This window comes from Thermothelomyces heterothallicus (assembly GCF_042370625.1).
Source record: "Thermothelomyces heterothallicus CBS 202.75 unplaced genomic scaffold P884_scaffold_7, whole genome shotgun sequence".
NCBI lineage: Eukaryota > Fungi > Ascomycota > Sordariomycetes > Sordariales > Chaetomiaceae > Thermothelomyces > Thermothelomyces heterothallicus.
In genome coordinates this window covers 1,085,298-1,107,067 of record NW_027192568.1, presented here as the reverse complement: position 1 = coordinate 1,107,067, position 21,770 = coordinate 1,085,298, and the positions used below count along the sequence as shown (strand labels likewise).

General features: G+C 58.6%; 8 protein-coding genes across 8 annotated transcripts; 4 read left to right on the top strand and 4 right to left on the bottom strand.

Annotated features, from left to right (window-relative positions):
• Window positions 1-232: 232 nt before the first annotated feature.
• P884DRAFT_197488 (uncharacterized protein) lies at window positions 233-1,963 on the bottom strand (the record flags this gene model as incomplete). The annotated part of the gene is made up of 2 exons (XM_069438064.1): window positions 233-1,441; window positions 1,502-1,963. 2 exons carry the CDS (start codon window positions 1,961-1,963, stop codon window positions 233-235), a joined length of 1,671 nt encoding a protein of 556 aa, XP_069298979.1.
• Window positions 1,964-2,413: 450 nt separating this feature from the next.
• P884DRAFT_258088 (glutathione S-transferase) lies at window positions 2,414-3,886 on the bottom strand. The gene has a single exon (XM_069441208.1). The coding sequence runs from the start codon at window positions 3,424-3,426 to the stop codon at window positions 2,746-2,748; it is 681 nt and encodes a 226-aa protein (XP_069298978.1). The 5' UTR covers window positions 3,427-3,886; the 3' UTR covers window positions 2,414-2,745.
• A 2,311-nt stretch (window positions 3,887-6,197) lies between these two features.
• Window positions 6,198-8,205, top strand: P884DRAFT_322895 (cation efflux protein; the record flags this gene model as incomplete). Its single annotated transcript, XM_069445431.1, has 3 exons — window positions 6,198-6,323; window positions 6,382-6,465; window positions 6,533-8,205. The coding sequence occupies 3 exons, from the start codon at window positions 6,198-6,200 to the stop codon at window positions 8,081-8,083; spliced, it is 1,761 nt and encodes a 586-aa protein (XP_069298977.1). The 3' UTR covers window positions 8,084-8,205.
• Window positions 8,206-9,922: 1,717 nt separating this feature from the next.
• Window positions 9,923-11,986, top strand: P884DRAFT_122024 (uncharacterized protein). Its single transcript, XM_069437159.1, has 2 exons — window positions 9,923-11,759; window positions 11,867-11,986. The coding sequence occupies exons 1-2, from the start codon at window positions 10,004-10,006 to the stop codon at window positions 11,899-11,901; spliced, it is 1,791 nt and encodes a 596-aa protein (XP_069298976.1). The 5' UTR covers window positions 9,923-10,003; the 3' UTR covers window positions 11,902-11,986.
• P884DRAFT_196937 (uncharacterized protein) lies at window positions 11,853-13,719 on the top strand (the record flags this gene model as incomplete). The annotated part of the gene is made up of 3 exons (XM_069438025.1): window positions 11,853-12,024; window positions 12,116-13,104; window positions 13,348-13,719. 3 exons carry the CDS (start codon window positions 11,853-11,855, stop codon window positions 13,717-13,719), a joined length of 1,533 nt encoding a protein of 510 aa, XP_069298975.1.
• Window positions 13,720-15,349: 1,630 nt separating this feature from the next.
• Window positions 15,350-15,780, bottom strand: P884DRAFT_122015 (uncharacterized protein). Its single transcript, XM_069437158.1, has one exon. The coding sequence runs from the start codon at window positions 15,628-15,630 to the stop codon at window positions 15,382-15,384; it is 249 nt and encodes an 82-aa protein (XP_069298974.1). The 5' UTR covers window positions 15,631-15,780; the 3' UTR covers window positions 15,350-15,381.
• A 1,911-nt stretch (window positions 15,781-17,691) lies between these two features.
• On the top strand, window positions 17,692-18,969 carry P884DRAFT_197041 (uncharacterized protein; the record flags this gene model as incomplete). The annotated part of the gene is made up of 2 exons (XM_069438030.1): window positions 17,692-18,308; window positions 18,384-18,969. 2 exons carry the CDS (start codon window positions 17,692-17,694, stop codon window positions 18,967-18,969), a joined length of 1,203 nt encoding a protein of 400 aa, XP_069298973.1.
• An 808-nt stretch (window positions 18,970-19,777) lies between these two features.
• Window positions 19,778-21,769, bottom strand: P884DRAFT_197455 (lysophospholipase catalytic domain-containing protein; the record flags this gene model as incomplete). The annotated part of the gene is made up of 1 exon (XM_069438060.1): window positions 19,778-21,769. One exon carries the CDS (start codon window positions 21,767-21,769, stop codon window positions 19,778-19,780), a length of 1,992 nt encoding a protein of 663 aa, XP_069298972.1.
• Window position 21,770: the final 1 nt, after the last annotated feature.

Here is a 21,770-nt window from a genome sequence, read left to right as displayed (position 1 = left end):
AAGTAGCGCACTTCGTACCTCGTAATGACTCCCCCTTTCTTTTTTTTCCTTTTTTTTATTGCTGGATCAGCAAGGATACCTCCAAAGTCTACGGAGTAGTTATGTACATATAGTGTAAGCAGCAAATCCATACAAGTACGTCTCATTATCACGAACCTTGCTCGTATGTGCAAATTCCACCCCACCAACCCCCAATCCTAAAATATCCAACCCTCGGCAGCGCCTCTCTGAGCTAAGCCCCCTTCACGCCGTAGCTCCTCACGCGACTGAAATAGAAGGGCTTGTGGTTCTTCATGGTGAACTCGCCCCAGTCCCCGGTAAGCGGGTTATAGCTATAGAACCCCTTCCAGCCCAGCTTATTGTTCCTGGCACCCTTGCCCGCCGTGCCCAGCGCCAGGTCGAGCCGGTAGATGTACTTGCTCACGCCCTCGGTCTCGACCATCACGCCGCGCTCGGCGTCGGCCAGCGGCGCGTCCGGGTCGTCGGCCTCGCGCGACAGCCTCCACCTCCCCCTCAGCGCGTGGCGCATCACGAAGCTGGGCAGGTGCGGGTTGGCACCGCCGGCATGCAGGGCGAGGGCCTCGCGGGTCATGTGGTGCACAACGTCGGCGGGCTCGGCGGTGGTGAGCAGGCTGATAACGGCGCCGTCGCGGAAGAAGCGCAGGTAGCGGTAGTAGGTGACGATGTGCACGGGTGAGCCCCAGGTGACCTGGTTGGCGCTAGCCTGCCCAGAGCGCATGTAGTTGACGGTGCTGATGTAGCAGCCATTGAAGCGGATGCGCGGCCGCTGTCGGAACATGCGCTGCCACGAACACCCGTAGAGCGACCGGTACAGGGCGAGCGTGTTGGCCGCGCTCTCCCGGGCGTGCCGCCGGGCGCGTTCGGCGAGAGCGAGGTGTGGCGCGGTCGTCGACAGCTGTATCGACTCGGAATCAGCCCCCGAGCCGTCCGCGTCCTCGGCCGACTCGGTTTCGGCGGCTTCGTTTGCGACGTCGGCTTCCGTCAAGGGCTTCCAGTTGACTCTTTGTTGCCAGTAATAGTGCATGCCGCCAAAACCAAACTCGCTGCCCAGGCAGATGCGTCGCCAGATGCGGTCCTCGGTGACGACCAGGTAGGCGAGGCGCTTGCACACTTGGGCAAGCCGCACAAAGTCCCCAACGTCGAGGATGGCTACGTCCTGGAGGATATGGACCAAAAGTTCCTCTGGGAGAGTAGCCAGCGGGCACGGGGGCGGTGGCATGCCCTCGACCTCGGGTGGGGCGGGCGAGATAGACATGGCGGAGAAGCTAGCGATGAGGTCCTTCATTGACTGCGGCTGGTCAACCTTGGACGCCGTGCTGACCGCCGTTGAGACGGCCGCTTCTGAAGCAGCCTGCACATGTTTTGGTGGCGGCTTCGGGAAGTGCTTGTTTCTGTACTTCTGGTCCACCCGGTCGTCCAGCTAGAACCGGTCAGCTCAGCGGCCTCCTTCCAAAAGGTCCAACGGTACGTGGCGACGCACCCTGAAGGCTTTCCTATACAGTCTCAGGCTTTCCCCGAGGTTACCTGCGGCCTCCTTCTCAACCGCCTTCTCATAGTGCTCCAGTGCTGAGACCGGTTCCCGGGCTTCCGAGCCCACGGAATGTGTCGTTTGTGAAGATGCTGACGCGCTTGCCGCAGACTCATCAAAGGGCCGCGGTTGAACATACTCTTCGTCGTCCTCTTGAGCAGCAGCTTTCTGCGCGGGCTGTGGCGGCTTCCGCGGGTGCTGTGCGACGGGCCTCGCATGAGTGTGGGACGGTCCAGCCGCCCTCGATTGTTGTTGTTGTTGCTGCTGCTGCTGCTGCTGCTGCTGCTGCTGTTGTTGTTGTTGTTGTTGGTGGTGGTGGTGGGAAACGCCCGGAGCGCCGTGCTTCGCCCTCACCTCGGCTTTCCATTGCTCCCGGAAAGACTCTAGATCCGGGTTTGGCACTTCGGAGCTCATATTGGCAGTAACTTCTTCTCGGCGGCGCCAAACGCGGCAGTTGCGATGGAGGAGGATGCGAGGCCGCCTGCTGGTCAGGCAGTGATGATGTGAAGGTTAAAGGCTAATGATTCTGTCTTGAATGAACGGTCTATTTCTTTTTAAAGTTCACGAAAGCCAAGACGGCTTGGAGCTGAATCTCCGTTGTGTGAGATGCAAGGATGGGAGGCAGGGGTGCGTCATCCGGTGAGCAGGAGCAGCAGGTCGGCCACCCGATTGCGATAAGCGCTTGTTCATGATGCGATCCGTTTCGCTGTGAGGGACCAGGGTTGTTGTGGGATGCCGCAGCAAGGGGCCCACTTCACTCCGAGTGCCTGAGAGTGCTCACCTACAAGGAGTGTTACTTCTTGCCCCGCGTACTTCGCCCAAGACTCTTGGGCTTTCTTCGCCGATTAGAGCCAATTTGACTGCAAATTTTCATCAGGTACCTGCACCCCGGGTCAGACGTTTCTCTCGACTGAACACTACTCCGTCTTGATGGCAATTTCCGGAGCCGCGGTGAATAGAAGAGAACTAGGGAAATGTCATGGCTTCGACAACTGCTGATCCAGGAAACTTGCACTCGCAGACGGGACTTGGGCCACGCGAACACAACTAAGCGTTTGACGCGTCGCTCACCTCGGACCTCGCAAGGCACCTGAATTGACCAAACATCTATTGACTATCTCGTCCAGAACACTCCATCACACAAAAGGTCCTCCCCTCCAAACCGGATCCAATCCTCAGCTCTTGCCGACTCGCCTCTACTCCAAAGCCTTCCTCACCGACTCCCGTGCGAGCAGCTTCCCCAGCCACTCCTTCACATGCGGGTAGTCGTCCTCGTTGTACTGGCCAGGTTCTCCAAACAGTCTCTTGGCGATCACCTGCCAGGGCACAAAGGCAATGTCGACGTACGATAGCTTGTTCCCGACCAGCCACGGGCCATCAAACCCTTCCTTGGCCCCATGCTCCTCCTTCTGCCTAGCCAGGTGCCCCTCGATCACGCCCGTAACCCGCTTGATCTCGTTGATGTACCGGTCGATCGCGCTCGGCAGCTTCTCGTGGTGGTACGTGGTAAACCATGCAGCCTGGCCATAGTAGGGGCCCTGGCCGGTGGTCTGGAAGAAGAACCACTGCTTGGCCAGGTAGTCCTCGTTGGAGCCGGCCGGGAAGCTGAGCTTGTGGTCGGTGTCGTACTTGTCTACCAGGTACTCCAGGATGGCACCTGATTCCCACAGCGTGAGGCCGGTGTTAGGGTCCCGGATGGATGGCAGGCGGCCGTTGGGGTTGATGGCGAGGTACTCGGGCTTCTTTACGTCGCTGTAGGGAACGGGCTCGATCTCGTGGGGAAGGCCCAGCTCTTCGAGGATAATGGCCACTTTGGTGGGGTTCGGCGAGCCCTTGCCGTACACCTTGATGGGCTTGAGGTCGCTTGGGGATCCCATGATGACGAGCTAGGTCGCGTTGCGGTGTGAACTGGGTTAACCCTAAGAATGCGGTTGCTGTTTCCGTTGGCCGGTTTGGGCTCGTCGATCGAAGTGAGTTGAGCTTGCTGAATGAGGGCAGGGACACGGGGCGAGACACGGCGATCAACTCGTCCTTATATGCTTTTACTTCTACTCTATTGGTTTGTGGAGCTAATGTTTGCCTACGAGCTTTCGCCATGCCATGGAGCGCCTGGTCCCTGGGGCTTGTTCTCCACGTTCGTGCTTTGCAATCCAAACAGCGTGGTGTGGTCCCAACTCGATGATATGGAACTTCCTGGACGATTACAGACATTCCTACGGAGGTACAACAGCTTAGAAATCATCAGAGGCGATGTGACAAACCATGAAACACGCGACTCGAGCCCTCGGACCGTTGTCGTCGACTGCTGGACGATCCAATGCGTCCAAGTTAATAATGGTACCTCCAATAGCTGGCTCGAGGGCGCTCTGGTGTGCGGCGCTGGCTGACAAATCCAAGTGACTTGTTAAATAATGGGAGTCCGATGAACCGCGGAGGTGAGCAAAGCGCCGCCCTGTTACACGAGTGAATGGAGCTGGGCTTCCAAATGCGCCTCCGTACAGAGGGTAGCGGTCGAATATGCGTGGAAACAGTCCACCTCTTTCCAGCAACCGGGAAACCTTAGCTCCATGTCCCGACGCCACATTTGCCGCAATGGAAGCTGGTTCCAAACTACCAGTTAGTACTGGTATCGAGAAGAGGTGTAGTAGATAGCCAAAGGGCTGGTATGCAATTGCAATTGCTCGATGTTTCAATATACATACCTACGTACCTGCGTACCTCATGTACGTACCTTACGTACACAACCTACCAACCTACGTAAGGTAGGTTGTGTGTCATGGTCACGGTCCTGATTGAGAAACCCATCACCACATGGCACCCCGGCTCCTAGTGTACTGCGAACTGTGTATGGTAGTGTACACAACAGGCAGGGATTACGAGTACGCAGTAGTGGGAACACCGCGCATCGTTTGGTCGTTATAAACGGCTCTGCTACAAAAGGAAGCCGCGCGGGACGGCAGGACAGGTTGCCCGAATAGTCTCCGGACGGGTAATACCCGGCCTGTGTTACCCCAACCGAAGTTAGGAACCGTCTGCGATCGGAGCCTTTTTATGTCTCCAAATAGGTGTCTCAAAACTAGGCGGTCTTTAAATGACCTCAGAGTCATCCGTGTTTTCAGATGGCAGTATTTTGCGATGGAGCCTGCAGTTGCCTTCACCAAGAAGACGGTCCCGACATCTTTTATTTAACACGTCATAGGGACCTCTGCTGCTACCTTTGCTGAATTGGATATTAACAACAAGCCGGCTCCGGCTTTATAAGCAAATCGCTGAGTCACTTGTTTGTCTTACCACCCTCCCCCCCTCCCCTCCTAGTTGAATAGAAAGGCCGTTGCCCGAACAGAAGCAGTTGCTTTGTCAAAAAAAAAAAATGGAATGGAAGAGAAGGTCTGAGACCGATAGCCTAACTGGTGGATATTCTAAAGCAAAACGCTGTCGCTTCGTGACTTCTGCTCCCAGCAGGTAGTGCACGTTGTCTTCCCAACATCTGGCAACAGGCCCGCAAGTTGCAACTGCCTTGGTCTCTTGACACTGCCGAGAGTCCCTTCACCGAGATACCAACGCAGCAACAAAGGCAGCAACAGTAAGTTCATTTAGAGATCGGCACTTATTCCACCTTGGCGCCGTCCTGTTGCCCATATTTGGCACGCATGTATGTATGTACAACTGGAGAGTGAATGTAAGTTGCACCATGATCATTCGGCTAAGTTGGAGCATGAAACGCAAAGGGACCAGAACAGAAGTATGTGGCTTTGAATGCTGCACAATCACAACGCAAACCGACCGTTCTTCCCTCTGGCTGAAGAACCACAACATGTGCCGACTGGATAGCGCCCTCCACCCCTCCCTCATTTCGGGGTTCGGGCTTGCGCTACGGAGTACGTGTGCGAAGTAATCCGTACATACATACAGGGCATTGCTCTGGCTTGTACGGAACTGCACTTTGCATATGCCGCCATAATCGTACAATCGAAGTCGGTAAGGACAATAATAGCGTGGAACGATGCGGGGCCGGTTTTCCACCGTCTAGCCACTCACAAGGGCCAGGCGCTCCCAGCTGATGTCACCACACCCGGGGCCTGCCGTATCTCGGTTGCGCAACCGACCCCATAACCACCGATTTGCGGAGCCTTCGAAGGCGTGAATCTATTCGCTTGTTGCGACTTTTAATCTTCTTTGCTTAGGTTGTCTTTCCTCCTATTCTTTCACGGCGCGTTTGAATCTCCTTTTCAAAGGCCGAGCTGTCAACCGAGCTGACGCTCTTTGCTCTTCGCGGGCCCGGGCGTTTCGATCCTGTTGCTGTTTTGAGACGCCGGGGTTCCTTCCAAGCTTTTTGTCGCTTCAGCGGCACGTCATCCGGCGTTTCCCCCCCCGAACCTAACCTCGACTTCGGAGTACTGTACATACATACATACATACATACCTGTGCCCTGTGCTGCGTTCATATGCCAAGAAGGGAGAGGGGCGATCTCCGTCTTGATTATATCGCACTGATTCAGGGCCGAAAACTGCGCCGCGATCGATACCAACCCCTCGCTCACACCGGTGCGTTGGCACCAGGAGGTTTTTGCTGCGTCGCCTGTCGTCCTCTACGAGGGTTGTTTTTCCTGCAGTAGGCCTACCGAGGAGCTCGTCTCGTCCGCCCAACATGGGTTGGTCCAAGTCGACGCGCATCAGGGTGATGCTCGCGCTTGACACCCTCTTTTTTCTGCTCGAGCTAGGCGTTGGCTTTGCCGTGCAGTCTCTGGCGCTCATGGCAGATGCCTTCCACATGGTGAGGACTTAGTTCTACGAGTCAGACCAGGCGGCCTGCGTACTGACGGCCCCGGCAGCTCAACGATATCATATCTTTACTTGTCGGTTTGTGGGCGGTCTCGGTGGCGAGGAAGGCCACCACGGACAAATTCTCTTACGGGGTGAGTGTGAAGAAGCCGTGGATCGGATGACGCAGAGCCAGAATCCGCTGACTCTAGCGATCCCCAGTGGCTCCGCGCCGAAATTCTGGGTGCCTTCTTCAACGCCGTCTTCCTTATCGCCCTCTGCGTGTCGATTGTCCTCGAAGCCATCACCCGATTTTTTGATCCGCCGGAGATTGGGAACCCGCAACTCATCTTGATTGTCGGCTCTCTGGGCCTCGCATCGAATCTGGCCGGCTTCGTTATTCTTGGGGGCCATGGACATTCGCACGGGTCGGGCGAACACGGACATGGGGGAGAGGTGGGCAGTGAGGAGCATGGCGCTGCCCGTGCCGCCGAGGAAGGACGTGCTGGACAGCTAGCAGACCACGATGCGGCAGACGACGGGGGCGAACCAGACCTCTTTCCCGAGGTTGCGGTTGCGAGGTACAGGGCATCAATATCGGAGGGTTCGCCAAGGCGCAGCAGATGCGAATGTGGTGACGTGGAGATTGAAGGGAGCTCTCCTGGCCGGAGAGAGCGGAGGTCACAAGGGAATCATAGCCGACACGGCTGCCTTGCCGGCATTGGCGACATGAGCATACACCCAGCTAGTTTTCGGCAGGAGATCATCGCCGCCAGCCGTCCCCAAGCCGACGACGGGACCAGCAGTGATGGAAACACCGGAGACGAGATCGCCGTGGTGGACGAGACGGATCCGGGCGAGGAAACGCCGCTTCTTAAGGGTAGGGGTACGTCACAGTCCAGCCGCGGTTCGAAATCACCGTCGAAGCGCGCCCGGAGGGGATCCGGCATCCATCATTCACACAACCACAACAAGCCGAGGGAATCGGGCAAGAGCCATGGCCACAGCCACGGCGACTTGGGCATGAACGCAATGGTCCTGCACGTCCTGGGCGACGCGCTCGGCAACGTGGGGGTCATCATCACGGCGCTCGTGATTTGGCTGACGGATTGGCCGGGCCGCTACTACGCCGACCCTATTGTTTCCCTCTTCATTACGCTCATCATCCTCCGGTCCTGCATCCCGCTCACGATTGCGGCCTCCAAGATCCTCTTGCAGGCAACCCCGGAGCACATCGACCTCAACGATGTGCGCGAGGACATCCAGGCGCTCCCAGGGGTCATCAGCTGCCACCACGTGCACATCTGGCAGCTGTCGGACACCAAGATCGTCGCCTCGATGCACATCCAGGTGGCGTTCCCCATCTCGGAGGCCGGGGGCGAGAAGTATATGGAACTGTCCAAGATGGCGCGCAAGTGTCTGCACGCTTACGGCATCCACAGCGCCACCATCCAGCCCGAGTTCTGCCTCGACCCAGCTCACGCCCACAACGCGCCGGGCGGTGCAAACGACGACGCTGCGATGCGCATGGATGGCGCGTCAGCGTCGGCGTCGGCGTCGGCGTCGGCTTCGGCATCAGGGGCCGCGACAGGGAGTGCGGCCGCGGCGCAGGTGTCGTCAAAGTGTGGGAATGTCTCGGGAGATGTGTGTTTGTTGGATTGCGTTGATAATTGTATCGGGCAGGGATGCTGCTCTCCGAGCGCATCGCGACCCGAGAGCAGCCACTCGGCGGAGGGGCACGAGCACGAGCACGAACATGCTCATGATCATTGAGGGCGAGTCTTCTTCTCTTAATGTATTTATACAAACAGCTTTTTGCAATTGTCTCATTTACGGTCGGCCTCGGAGTTGGGGGAGTCTTCTGCTTTGGGGAGCCTTCAGTTGATTCTTGTCTAAGAGAGGGGGGGGGGGGGTAGGGGGGCGCCTTGTTGAGCATGGAGTCCAGGGGTAAAGAAAAAGAAAAAGAAACGCAGTCAGAGTTCCTCTGTGACTGAACTTGGAAGCAAGAGCGACCGTCTGCACAACCACCTCCGACGGTATTCAAGTCGCCTAATGATGAAACCGCTCCGTCAAATCTCGAGTCGATACCGCGGCGGGTTTGCAACTCTCCGAAGGCCCCAACACACAGGGCATGGCCGAATTAAGGACAGGCATGAAACTGCTCACCACAAATACCAGCGATCTCCCCCAGGGCCACTGAAGCGGAGCAGAGTGATGTTTTGCTCTTCTGACACATGGCAACGATTCCGCGTGACTGTGTAGGGTCATAAGATCCAAGAATAGGTAACCCCTCCTGAGATATATATATAGCTCTCTCAAAGGCACTATTGCAGTAAGTACGGATTAGTCGAGCCGCTCCGCCAGTGATCTCATTCAATGGGTTGAGGTCGCGCACTGCCGGCGAGGTTTAGGCCCGAAGCTGACATGCAGCCGTTCGAGTTGTGCACTTGTCCGGAGATGGTTCGTCCTCCCGACCCCGCCCAAACATGCACGACGGAGCAGCGGGGAAGGAGGGGTAGGCGCAGGTCAACACCAACACCAACACCAACACCAACACACACACACACACACACACACACACACACACACACAACACACACACACAAAGCTGATGAAACGCCACCAGATTGACGAGTAAGAGAAGTAAGAGAAGGAGGGTGCCCTGTGGTAGCGGTGCGTTGCGCAACAATATCGGAACCGTGTTGGACAGCGCCCAATGAATCTACTTTTTTTGGTCGGTTCTTACTTAGATCGATCCGGCCCATCCCCCGCGCGTCATGTTTCAACCCGGCCGGTGGATGCGACTCTTTCCGCACCCAGTCGGCAGGCAACAGCATTTGCTGCGCCGCCATTTGACCGATTCCGATTTTTCTTCCTGCTTCTGCGTGGCCGCCACCAACGAAAATCCGTATGCTTTGAAGATCGCCGTGTGGGCCGGCGATTTAGCGTCGAGAGCTGTGTGGGGGATGGGTATTGAATCCAATTGAATTCCACTACCCATCCGGCCCAGAACAAGCCCAGTAAGGTATCTGTGGTAGGGGGAGAGAGTGCGCGAGGAATGTCGTCTGATGGGGGGGGAGAAAGCTCGATAGCCAAGAGAGTATTTAACTCACTGCACTTAGTAAGTAGTGGGTGCTGTGTAAGGTACCGTGGAAGGTGCGGAGCACTGTGTAACCGCTGCGACCGGCAGAATTTCCCAAAGTGACGGCTGCATCCCCTGGTTGCCCAAAACGGCAGGAGGCTACAAGTCGACTTTTCCTTCCGTCGGAGTCTGCTGCGGTTGGGTTCAGTTGGCACGAGCAACTTCTAACGGCCTAGGGAAGAGCCGGACGGGGTCTATGGCGATCGGGCCGGGTGCAGGTGGTCTTTTGCCTGAGCTTCCACTGCTGCTTTCCCGGTTTCTTGACTTGAGGCTTCGATTTTTCACTTGTTTCTTTGATCCACCACCCGCCCCAGAATCGCGTCCTTGCGCTCGCAGATCGTGGGTTGGTTTTCGCATCGCTTTGTTTGCTCTTGCTATGACCTCGTAGGCGAAAGGGTGGGGAGCCGACATCGCGTTCCAGTATTTGACCTGTACCCCCTGCACCACGGGCCTTGCATTGCCCGTGTCGTTTTTCTGTCGTCTTGCTTGGTCAGGTACGGTTGGAGCAGCGGGCATGTGTATAATCCTCGTCTCGATACCCGCCGTTCGCCATGTCCGGCCCTGGACCGGGGCCCGGTCACGGTCCTGGTGACCAGCAAGACCACTACTACTACCACTACTCCTCCTACTCCAGCAACAACAACACCAACACCAACAACAACAACAACAGCAGCAGCAGCAGCAGCAATAACAACAACAGTAGTAGCTACCGAAATGGCTACAGCAATCGCCTTCCGTATGCGCCCCAGCTGAGCACAATCCCCGCAAGGCGACCTGTCGGCGCTCCCACATCGGCGGTCGTGAACCCCTCCCAGGTCTCCCCTTCTGAGCTCGCCTACCCCCTTCACCCAGCGCCCAGCGTCAGCAGCACCCAGACCCGAACACCACAACGCATGGGAACCATCAGCAGCGGAGGGGTATTCACAGTGTCACCGGCAAGTTCGACCCACGAAGAAGTCCGCCAGGAGGATGAGGCGTGCGGCGACGGAGGACGAAGGGGACCGCTAGGAACCTCGTCGCCATCTCCGCCGCAGCAGTACTGCAGAAGCCCGGAGCCGCAGCTGCATGAGAGTGGCAGCAGGGGTTGGGACGGGGGCGGCTGGGAGGGCGTGCAAGCGGGGTTGTGGCACGGGGAACCGACACAGGTACCACAGGCACAAACGGCAACGACAGCAGGAGCCGGTACAACAGGTGTGGCGCAGCCGGCCCTGTGGCAAACGTACCCCGAAGACGAGAGCACAATCCCCTATCCGGCACCACCTCAATGGCGCGGTAGTCGCGAACTCCGGGGGCTCAATGAGGCGCGGGCGCGAGCGGCCGAGTCTAATCGGCGGCCGGCGCCGACAACCTACGGGCCGGCACCGACCCAGGCTGTTGCTACCTTCGCCAACTCCGTCCTCGTGGCCGCCCCGCTGCCTTTTCCAGCCCCAGCACCAGTTCCCACCACCACTGCTGGGAATGGGATAATCCCAGGCGTGCCGGCACACACGCCCTTGCAACAGCAGCAGACGCGGCACCAACAGACCCCTAATTCGCATCAAGAAACAACCCTTGCCAACTCCCAATCAGCGGCCCAAGCTCATCCCACCACTACCGGACGACCCGACCTGGGCTCCGGCCCGTTCATGCACTACGAAGACGTCACCTACCTTACCCCGCCGGCAGCAGTAGCAGTAGCAGCAGCAGCAGCAGCAGCAGCAGCAAACGGATCCGACGAAGAACCCAAAGACGAAACCCAGATTGAAGTTGGCGTTCCACACGCCGACACCTTTCCCCCAATCCCGCCGGAGCTGAACAGGCCAGAGGCAAGGCGTTCATGGGATCGACAGCGCAAGCGGCGGCGGAAACAGCACGGGCTCGGGCCCCCGAACGGGGATGGAGGTGGAGGACACTACCAGCAGCGGCTGCGGCAGTGGCGTAACGGAAGTGGCTCAGAGTATGGAGGGGAAAGGGGCGGCGGGAGAGGGTGTACCGCCTTCCTGCGGTTCTGCAATGGCTGGCTGGTTGAGATGCTGTGCTGCCTGCTCAGCGTCGTGTGCTTGGCCGTGGTTGTTGCCGTGCTCAAGACGTACAACGGCCGGAGCCTGTCCGACTGGCCTCTGGCCGTTTCGCTGAACACGCTGGTGGCGTTCCTGGCCGCGATATGCCAGGTTGCGCTGGCAGTACCCCTGACGGAGGGGCTCGGCCAGCTCAAGTGGAACTCCTTTGCAAGGGGGGAGAAGCCGCTGGAGGATTTTGTCACGTTCGAGAACGCAAGGCGCTGGCCGGTATTTGGGAGCACGCTACTGCTTTGGAGGAGAAAGGAAGGTGTGGACGATTTCGCTTCTTCTCGCATCCTGTTTGGCTGTTTCTTTTTCCCGGTCTCGCGTTCCGTTCTGTTTGGTTCGATGTGCTGATCAAATGTTGGTCGACAGGGCACTCGGCACGTCTGCGGCCACCGCACTGCTGAGCGGCTTTCTCCTCTCCCCGTTCATCCAAGGCGCCATAACCTATCCCACTCGGACATTGGAAGCAGGGAACGGTACGGCCACAATCGCCAGGAGCGAATCATACTTCTACCCAACGCCGTATGGTAAGCGAATTGTCCCCAAACAATCCAACCCCCACCCCCCCCCCCCCGGCGAACTCGAAACAACGAGACTGAACCAGCGTCAACCTACCAGAGCGTCTTGACGTTCGAGAGAAGCAAGCGATCCAGTCAGCCATTTATCAAGCGCCCAATGTCGAGGTGCCCCACCTGCAACCCTTCTGCAGCTCGGGCGAGTGCCGTTGGCAGAACTTCAGCTCGCTTGCCGTCTGCGCTGCCGTGGCCGACGTATCCGACTGGCTTACCATCTCCGGCCGGACCAGCTCAAAGGACCTAGGAGTGTCACTAGGAGACGCCAATGGCGAACTCGTACGCGAGGCCCGTCTCCCAAACGGCCTGTTTCTGGTTGGCGGCTCCGCTAGCTGCAACCTGAACATCTCCTGGCCGCAGTCCTCCGCCGACAGCGACCTCGGAGGAACACCCGACCAAGGAAGCTTCCTGCCCTCACGAACTAGTCTTGCTTTCTCAGACCAAGACGGCCGGGTGGCGAGCGCTATCGCAGATTTCTTCCTCATTTACACCAACCAAACGACTGCATCCTCCGTCTCGCAACAAGAAGAGGAGGATAACGAAGAGGCCGTGTTCCGCGCTGCCGAGGTGCTGCTGCATTTCTGCGTCAACACGTACGAGGCGTCAACCTCGGGAGGTGTGTCGACGAGTCGGGTCGTCCACACGTCGAACCTGACCGCGGAAGACGAGGTTGCTAGCGGCGGTAACACGCTTCTCGACGTTCGAGACTCTTCCTCTTCCACCTCCCCGGCGCCTTCTTCCCGGCGGATTATCCTCCGCGCCTCTTCCTCCTCTCCCGCGGCCGCGGAGGGAGGGGGCATCGTGTATTCGGTAAAGAGGGAGGACGTAGCACTGCTCAATAGCTACCTTCTTTCGGTGTTTTCCGGCGCGTACTCGGACCGATATGGCCAGGCGATTGGCGGTCAGACGGCGACGAGCGAGGCCTTGGGACTCGCCATGTTTTCGCAGCGTAATCCGTCGTTCGACGACACCGAGATGCGGGCTGTGGTTGGCAATTTGACTGCCAACGTGGCCACCAGCCTAACTAACGCGCAAGTGAACTTTTCTTTAGGCTTACCGTCGTCCTTTGTTTTGTTTATGCCCCGCTCCGGTGTCTGTAGCCTGGCGTTTCTGTATTCCCTCTCTCTACGCGTTCTTGTGGGCCCTGTCTCAGGAAAAGAAGGCAGTTCTTTTTCGTTCGTAAAATGGCCGAATCGCCGAGCGCTGCGTCTACTACCAGAGCGGGTCGAACGGCAGCTGAGAACGTTTGATACGGGGGCGCCAATACTAACTCGCGAGGCCCGATCCAGGATGCGCGCCATGAGTCCGGCCTCGGCGACCGGGACCGTCCTCGCGACCGAGAGTTACGTCCACGTGCAGTGGGCCTGGTTGACATTTCTGGCCATTCAAGTAGCACTCGCGGTCAGTTTCCTCTTAGGAATCATGATCCAGACGGCCGTTTGGGACGTCAAGATCCTCAAGGGATCTCCCGAGGCGGCGCTACTTGCTATTTCTGCCGACGAGAAGGCATATCTCGAGTCACGGGAAGACATGTTTCTAGGCAACGGCCAGGGAAGCGAAACGACTCGCAAGATGAGTAACATAACCTGCCGTTTTCGCCTGGGGGAACGGGGCTGGGGGTTGGAACTAGGTAAGAGAGAAGACGGATGACCGAAACGCCGTATAGATATAAAAAAAAAGTGCAAACTGTCGGGGGAGATACGTACAATACACACACAACTCGTGTTCGTGCATGCCCAGTTCGCTAAGATGAAGAACATGAAACGTGATGGGCTGCGACGCGCCGTCTGGTCGGTTGGCTACACTCTTCTCTGCTGTGACTTTCCTGCAACACACTCTGCCCGCAGAAGCACAAGCAGATGCTCGATGGTTGGGTAAGGATGGAGTTTGAGTCGTGCGACCTGTTCGGCTCGGCGGACACGACATCAAGCTCGGAGGCCTCGACTTGCAGTCGCGAGAAACTGCGCGCATGATGTAACCTCCCAAGTTACGCCCGAGGCGGAAACGAAAGGGCGGGATGTGGACAGCATTTTTTTTTTTTTCCCTCGGCAACTCGAAGAGCGCTTTTACGGCGTAGTTGACGGCTGCCGTTGGGCCCTTCGCGGGGCATATGGGCAGAGCTGCTTTCTGCGGTCTCTCCACCTTCGGCCCCAGGTCCCTCAGCGTGTTTTTTTTTTTTTTTTTTCGGGTTGAGCGCTGGCTGGCGTCACTCGCATGTCCATCGTAAAAGTGCTGTTTTGGGTTCTCGCCGTTTAGCGTGCTGCATCGCGCCATTGGGCCTCTCGGTTGAGACAAGGCCGTATAGTAGTAGCTGCGTGTGCACCGGGGGAGGGGGGGGAAGGGGGGTAGGGGGGAGGGAGAAGGCGGGGCGAGCGAGCAAGCTGGGGAGACACAATGGAACGGGGCTGGCCATGCTTTCTTTCGCCGTAGCTCTCTCTCTTTCATCCCCATCTCTTCACCCCCCGCGGCCCGCCCCGAAATGGGTCGTGTGTCTAGCTCCCGCGAGGCCGATCGAAGGGGGGGGGGAGGGAAAAAAGAAAAGAAGCAATAACCAGGCTCAAGATGCCACGCCAGGCTGATTGGGCCGCTGAGAGAGGAGTTTGGTGGCACAGGTAGCAATGCATAGAGAGACATCAACGAGCCATTGAGCGAAGGCAAGGAGCGTGGGGAAAGTGCAGTTGAGGCTGCGAGTCCCTCCCGAGCCGTCCTTGCGAACTCATGTTCTCTTTGACTGGCGGCCATTCCTGCCCGAGGCTAGGAGGAGGGGGTGATATTCATCACCGAAGCAGGACAAGGAGAAGGGGGTGGGTATGGCGCCCCGGATTCCGTCTATTGCTTCCCGTTCCTCGATTTGGACTTCGTCATGGAAGGGGGAAAAGGGGTTGATGTGGGGGAGGAGAAAAAGGGAAAGCGCGCGAGCTGTGGGAGGTATGCGGCGATGCGGGGAGTCTGTTTTGGAATCGGTTACAAAGCTACGTGTCGGGGAGCTATCGGGGCCAGGAACTGCACAAGTTCGGCTCTGCCGGGCTCCCGAGGAGGTGGCGAGCTCAGCTTGCGGAAAGGGGCTCGCATATCAAACTCACCTCGACGTGACATGAGCAGTCCAGCAGTGTAACGCAAAGATGTGTTACGGCGCTCGCAATCACACGTCCTCGCTCTGCTCAGGCTTTTTCAATGCCTAGGTGGCCGAGGTGAGCCTCGGTAACGCTTGAGGGAGAGCCATCCTTTTTCTGCAGGAACCTCGCAGGTCGCTGCTGAGCGAGCGAGGCTATGCATCCCACCCTCTTTCCGGTTGACACGCTCGGAGCTGCTTCATGACGAACCACCATCCCCTTGCGCGTCGACCTGGGGCGCCGAAAGCTCAACCCACACACACCGAAACAAGCCCGGAACCTTGGCGGCGGGTGGAAGACGGCTTGTGGAGCCGGTCGACGCTAGTCGGGTAGCAGAATCGCGGTGAGGCTGGGCGGCAGCACCCGGGCTTCCGGTCAAGGTCGGAATCGGCTCATGCCAGCCGCCGCCGATTGGTGCTGGTAAAGGTGTGTTCGCGTTACGTAACATCGTAATCTACCCGGAGAACCGACGCTGGAGCAAGCCACCCATCACATGACCTCCGCGATGTGGGTTAGGGTCCAGGCTGGGAGCAAGGGGGGCTGAAGGCAAAGCGTGGGGGAGTCGTGAGACAACGCGCGGGAGCCCTCGGTATGGTAAGGTACCGTAAAAATACCGCGATCTGCGCGTTTGGTGTTGGCCTCGCCCATTTGAGAATGCAGGGCGCGGCAGGGTGGGATATGCCTCGAGCAGAGAGGTACGAAGTCTTCTGCAACTAGAAGCCAAGAAGAGGTCAATTGACGTCGCTGTGAAGGATGCATGCACCTCCTGTGACATGCAATACCTAATCATGAGGGGATGAGCATGGAGAAACGACGCGGGCAACACGGAGAGAGAGAAGCGCGGGACGAGGGGTGTTGTGCGGGAAGATGGGTAAACTCCACTGGTCGGTCTGCGGTGAAAGCAATGGCAGGGTCCACGTGTTTCCCGTTGGGCACGTCCCCGGGAAAACAAATGGTTTTGGGCTTGCCTGAATTGAGCCTCCAAGCGGGAGCCAGAGTGTGAGAGATGGAGATGGAGATGGAGAGCACAAACACTAATTACCGCGGTAAGTCTGGTTCGATAAACGGCAGAAAGAAAAAGAAACAACGATCCAATGGCGGAGCCGGGGGTACTGAAGTCGCGACCGGAGTAGACTTTCCATTCAGGTTACTTCCATCGAAGGGCTGCCCGCCCACACCTGCTCCCGTTCAGTCCATAAGCTCCTTCCTCACTTGCTCATCTGCCGCGCTAACAGCAAAAACTACTTTCCGGCTCTCGCCTTTAGGTGATTGAGATGCCATTGGCCCCTCCCATCGTTTGTGCAACACTATCCTATCTTCAGTTGGAGTCCCTCCATCACCCCCTTGGGAGAGTGCCCTACTATCATTATCCTGTACGCTACGTGCTTTGGGCGTCGATGACGGCTGCAGTCTCTCTCGTACTGCTGTCCTGTATCAACCTCATATCTTAGCACTTTTTTCCCCGGTCCTCTTCTACTTTTCTTCGTCTGGTACAGCTGCCGACGGTCCAACTCAGGCCGCGATCCATCCACAGAATCACAGGTATCCTATCTTCCAAACTTGGACGCTCGGTCAAGCGTGCTGCGCAGCGACTTCACGGCGCGGCGCAATCCCTCTCTTATAAAGGAAAAAAAACGCTCCCATTTGATCGTTCTCGCCTTGTGAAGAACCACCCCGTCTTTGTTCTCGCCGAAGCAACCGCCTGCCAGCAGGTCTGGCATATACATCAAGGTCCGAATCCACCCGTGTGCCGTCCCAGTACCCGGCCGTGGATATCCCGCAAAGTCCCTCGCACGAGCAACAACAGCCGCAGACGCGGGAGAAGGAAGCACGCCGGGGCACCAAGTCTCGCGTCGGAGCCCTGGTAGGCAGGAAAGTCGACCGGAATCGGCTCGCGACCGAGATCTCCATCGGCCATGGGAATCTTTATGTCCAACTGAAGCCCTGAACGACGTCGTCTAAGTGTCTGCAGTCCAAGGATGCAGCAGCATCCGGATTCCCACTTGGCTGAAGAGCCGCCCAACAACAGGGACAACTCTCGCCCTGTCTCGCACTTGCCCACAAGCCCCGAAACTCACATCGCCTCGAAGGCGAGCCCTGAGGCTCATGTTCTGCAGCCCGACGGCGGCGCCTCTCCCCCGACGCGGAAAGACACCAACTCATCGATATCTACCGCAGCGACCCTCGGTAACTCAACGACTGTCGGCACCGATGAGACGCCCGGGACCCCCTACAGCAGCGTAGCCTCACCTCCTTCCGCCGCCTACGCCGCCCAAGGGGTGTTTTCTGCTCGGGACGGGACCAATGTCGCCCCGCAGCGCCGTGCCAGTCGGCGCCGAACAGGGCCGCTAACGGCCCTCCAGCGGGAACGGGCTCACCTTATTAGAAAAATCGGCGCTTGCCCTGACTGTCGCCGAAGGCGGGTCGCGGTAAGTTCTCGTTTCCCGGTCGGTCAGCCGCGAATCTTGCCAGCTCACAGGTCTCCCAGTGCCATCCTAACCACCACAACATGACGTGGGAAGACGCCGCGAAAAGGTTCAGATCACATCAATCTTCCACCTATGGGCTCTCGCCGGTGACAGGGCCATCCATCAGCCCTGCGCCAGTGAATAGGAGGCTGTCTTTTGCGCAAGAATCTCGCGATGTGGACATGGACACTTCGCCAACACAACAGCATGCCCAGCCAGCGTTGAGCGAACCGCGCATCAGGACCCCTCTCCCATCCGGCCCGCGCCCTGACAACAAGCATGTCAGCTTGCCGCCTTTCCCCGGGTTTGACAGTTTCAGGGCCGACCTCCAGGGAAGCGCAGATCGAATTTTGGCGAGCCCATTCCGCAGCCGCTACGCCAACGTCTCGGTCCTGCTGGTACGGTGGCAGGACGACGACGACCCAGGAGTCCAAAGCGCCATAAACGAACTGGCTAAAACGCTCCACGAGATTTATCACTATACGGTTCATATTAAATCGATACCGTCATCGACCGAGGGATCCAGATCTCCTTGGTTGTGGCTTTCCCAGGTGGTGACCGACTTTGTCGCTGAGCACAACCAGCGCGACTGCTTAAGAATATTCTACTACAGCGGGTACAGCTACCTGGATGCTGACCGACAGTCGGTTCTTGCAAGGTGGGTGCGATGACCTGATGCTGCGGCATAGCATTCGGAAGTGCGGAGGCTTACTCGCTCCCCCCTTCGCTCTAGCCCCAAGCACGCGGACCCAGCCACCACTATCCGATGGAGCGGCATCCAGCAGCTCTTTGAAAATTCCCGGTCGGACGCCCTGCTCCTCATGGACTGCGCCTACTATCCCACACACTCGGCAACGCGACGGTTCGGCATGCTGGAATTGATTGCTGCCTCCGCCGGCGAGGATCACGTCGAGCTTCTCGGGAGAAGCGCCTTCACCCGCGCTCTTACAGAACAACTACGGACAAGGGCTGCCCAACCTTTTAGAGAACCGTTCTCCGTGGCCGAACTTCACTCCAAGCTGACCTCGTTGTATCCCGGAATGGTGCAAGAACGGAACCCGGGAAAGCAGGCCATCGCGAGTTTCCCCACGCCGCTGAGCATGCAACTCTCTGGGACCAAGACTTTACCGTCTATCCTGCTAGCACCGCTACGACACGATGCACCCAGCGCTTCTACGAACGGGCTGCAAATCAGCATGACGTTCCGGCTGACGGATGACCCGTTCAACATGGACAGCTGGGCCGAATGGCTCCGCACGATGCCCGGAGGGATTACGGAAGTGAGGGTAGAAGGCCCATATCGCGATACGTTTCGATGACAGTGATGAACGGCCCACGAGAGTGCGGCGTCATTGCGAGAAATCCGGTTATGACCGGCACACTGGCGAATGCCTCGTCGCTCATGTCGAGGGACACAGAATGCCTACAACGTTTTTTTTTTTCCGACTCTGAGGAGTCTTCACTCCATCTGCATGTCAGGTACAAACAAATGTTTCACTCCCAGCTCTTGCCTTCCCATGAATTTACGGACTCAAACTTCCTGAGTGACAGAGAGGAGCGAGAGCTGTTTTCTCAGCGTCTAGATGGTGTGTTGTTTCCTCCCTGGAGCGGATGATGAAGGACGGATGGTGTTTGAAACGAGTGTCCAGAACGGGCTTTGTTTTCCAATAATACTGCATTTGACGGCGTCACCCGAACGAACAACCAGGTCAAAAGCTCACTCCGATCCAATCAATCATGGGACGTAATTGGCGTACGAACCAAAATAGAGCCTCCTCCTTCAACTCGGACAAGCCGACTCACTGTTTCAACCGTAATTTGACCTCTGGAGTATATATATATTCGACAATCTAGGGCGGTCGATGATACATACATGATGAGACACGCCCGGATTTCGTGGTATCGTTCTACTCCCGTGTATCCCCCTTCCCCTCCCCCCCCCCAACCCTTTGTTTTCTTCCACCCAAAAGAAAATCTTACAAAGGTGTTACATGCAGTAACTGGAAACAACCATAAAAAAAAGAGCAGAGATGGTTTCGATATGGGGCAAGGAAAAGGGGGAATAGATGAGAAAAGGAAAACAAAAGCAATCGTCTCTTATAGCTAGCTGACTTGTTGGACACCTCCTCACAGCATAATGACGGCGGCGACCAAGCCAACGAAGAGGGCAGCCCAGGCGGGGCTCCCCGCGAGGGCGATCTTGGCGGCGGCGGACGTGTCGTCGTCGGACCCGTTGGCGATCCTGAAGGTGGGCTGGTACTCGTCGCCGCCGGCGCCGCCGGCGACGTTCGCGGTCGCGTCGGCCACCGTGCCGTTCCAGCAGTAGCGGTCGAAGCAGGCGCGGCAGGCGTCGGGGACGGCGGTGCCGGTGCGGGCGAGGGAGCGGCTCAGGACGGCGCAGGCGACGCAGACGGGCCACTGCTCGTCCAGGGTGCCGTTGCCCTGGGTCGCGGCGTTGTAGCCGTTGCGGATGATGGCGTTGCGCTCGGCGAGCGAGTACGAGGGCGTGAAGGTCGTCACGTTGGACCAGGCCGTGTAAGGGGCGTTGGGCAGGTAGACGATCAAGGGGGGGGCGGTGGAAGAGGAGGAGAGGGTGAAGTTGTCGACGTCGCAGCCGAAGAAGGTGGGGCGGTTGTTGAGGCCGTGGGCGACAAACGTGCGGTCGTCCGGGACAGGGGGGAACAGGGTGCCGTTGGCGATGTCGCCGTGGGAGCGGTCGTAGCTGGCGCGCATGGCGGTGCCGTTGGGCCACGAGTAAGTGGTGTCGGCGGAGGAGTCGACGGCGAAGATGACGTCGACGGCGCGGAGGGGCTGGATTAAGGGGTGCAGGGGGATGTTCTGGAGGTCCATGCCGCCGTCGACGAGGTCGAGCGAGTCGGACTCGGCGGCCGGGTTGGCCTGGCGGTTCCAGCCCAGGAACGGGTTGGGCACGTACTGGGCGATGTCGTTCTCTTCCGCGCTGATGCCCTCGAGGACGGCGGTGGCGGCGTCGACGAGGAAGTCGGGCACGCCGTCGACCGAGGTGATGTTCTGGAGCAGGAAGGCGTTGAAGAGGGAGCTGCTGGTGCCGAAGATGTAGCTGATGGAGTCGAAGCCGCGGACGCAGTTGCCGTCGCGCGGGACGACGCCGGCCGAGAAGTTGGAGGCCAGGTAGCGGATGGGGGCGAAGCCGAAGGTGGTGGGGTCCCAGGAGCCCATCTCGTACGGGTTGAACTCGAAGACGGTGGCGTTGAGCGAGATGATCTTCTGGCCGGGGGCCCTCTCGTCGGCGACCAGGATGGGGAAGGGGGTGCGGGCGTTGGAGAAGTCGTCGTCGTCGGCGATGCTGGAGAAGGTGTACGAGGGCCCGCCGTCGGGGGCGTCGATGAGCTGCCAGGACAGGGCGCGGCCCCAGTAGTCGGTGATGGAGGTCTCGAAGCCGGCGTCCTTCTTGGAGGCGACCTGGCTGGCCACCTTGGCCCAGTACCTCGCGGTGTCGAGGATGCCCGGCAGGTCGGGCCCCGTGAAGATGGAGCTGTCGAACTTCCAGACGCTGCTGTCCTCGCTGCCGTCGCGCAGGGCGGTGACGGTGCTGAAGTTGTTGGCGTAGATGCTGCTGACCAGCCAGCCGCCGCCCGACAGGCCGGACAGGTAGGTGCTCGCCTGGAGCAGGCCGCCGATGCCGCCCTTGTCGGTCGAGCCCGGGGTGCGGCTGTCGGCGGCGGCGATGAAGCCGGCGCCGTTCATGAGGGCGCGGTAGCCGCCGCCCGAGACGGCGATGCCGATGTTGGGCAGGTCCTTGACGTCATCGGCGACCCGGTTGATGTAGGCCTCGGCGTCGAACCCTCCGATGTTGGCCCGCTTGAGGAGCTGGATCATGGGTTCGACGGTAAGCGGGCGGCGCTTAGCCAGCCAGTCGCTCTCGCTCTTGGAGAGCGAGCTGGCGCTCCGGATGGTCGGCTTGTCCTGCGGGCACGGCACGACGGCCGGCGCGTAGCCGTCGGGCGCGTCGGGGCGCGCCCGTGCGCTGATGGTCACGTCATCGTTGCGTACTGGTATCCTCTTAATAACGGGCTCCCCGGCGGCGGCGGACGTGCAGACGGGGAGGAGAGCGAGCGGGAGAAGGTCGCTGAGGCGCATT

What these genes read in the sequence shown, in the direction of transcription:
- P884DRAFT_258088 (XM_069441208.1), bottom strand. Translation starts at nt 3,426, where the DNA reads ATGGGATCCCCAAGCGACCTCAAGCCCATCAAGGTGTACGGCAAGGGC.
- P884DRAFT_122024 (XM_069437159.1), top strand. Translation starts at nt 10,004, where the DNA reads ATGTCCGGCCCTGGACCGGGGCCCGGTCACGGTCCTGGTGACCAGCAA. An exon ending in GCTTTGGAGGAGAAAGGAAG is followed by an intron (nt 11,760 to 11,866) that starts GTGTGGACGATT and finishes GTTGGTCGACAG; the next exon opens with GGCACTCGGCACGTCTGCGG.
- P884DRAFT_122015 (XM_069437158.1), bottom strand. Translation starts at nt 15,630, where the DNA reads ATGTTACGTAACGCGAACACACCTTTACCAGCACCAATCGGCGGCGGC.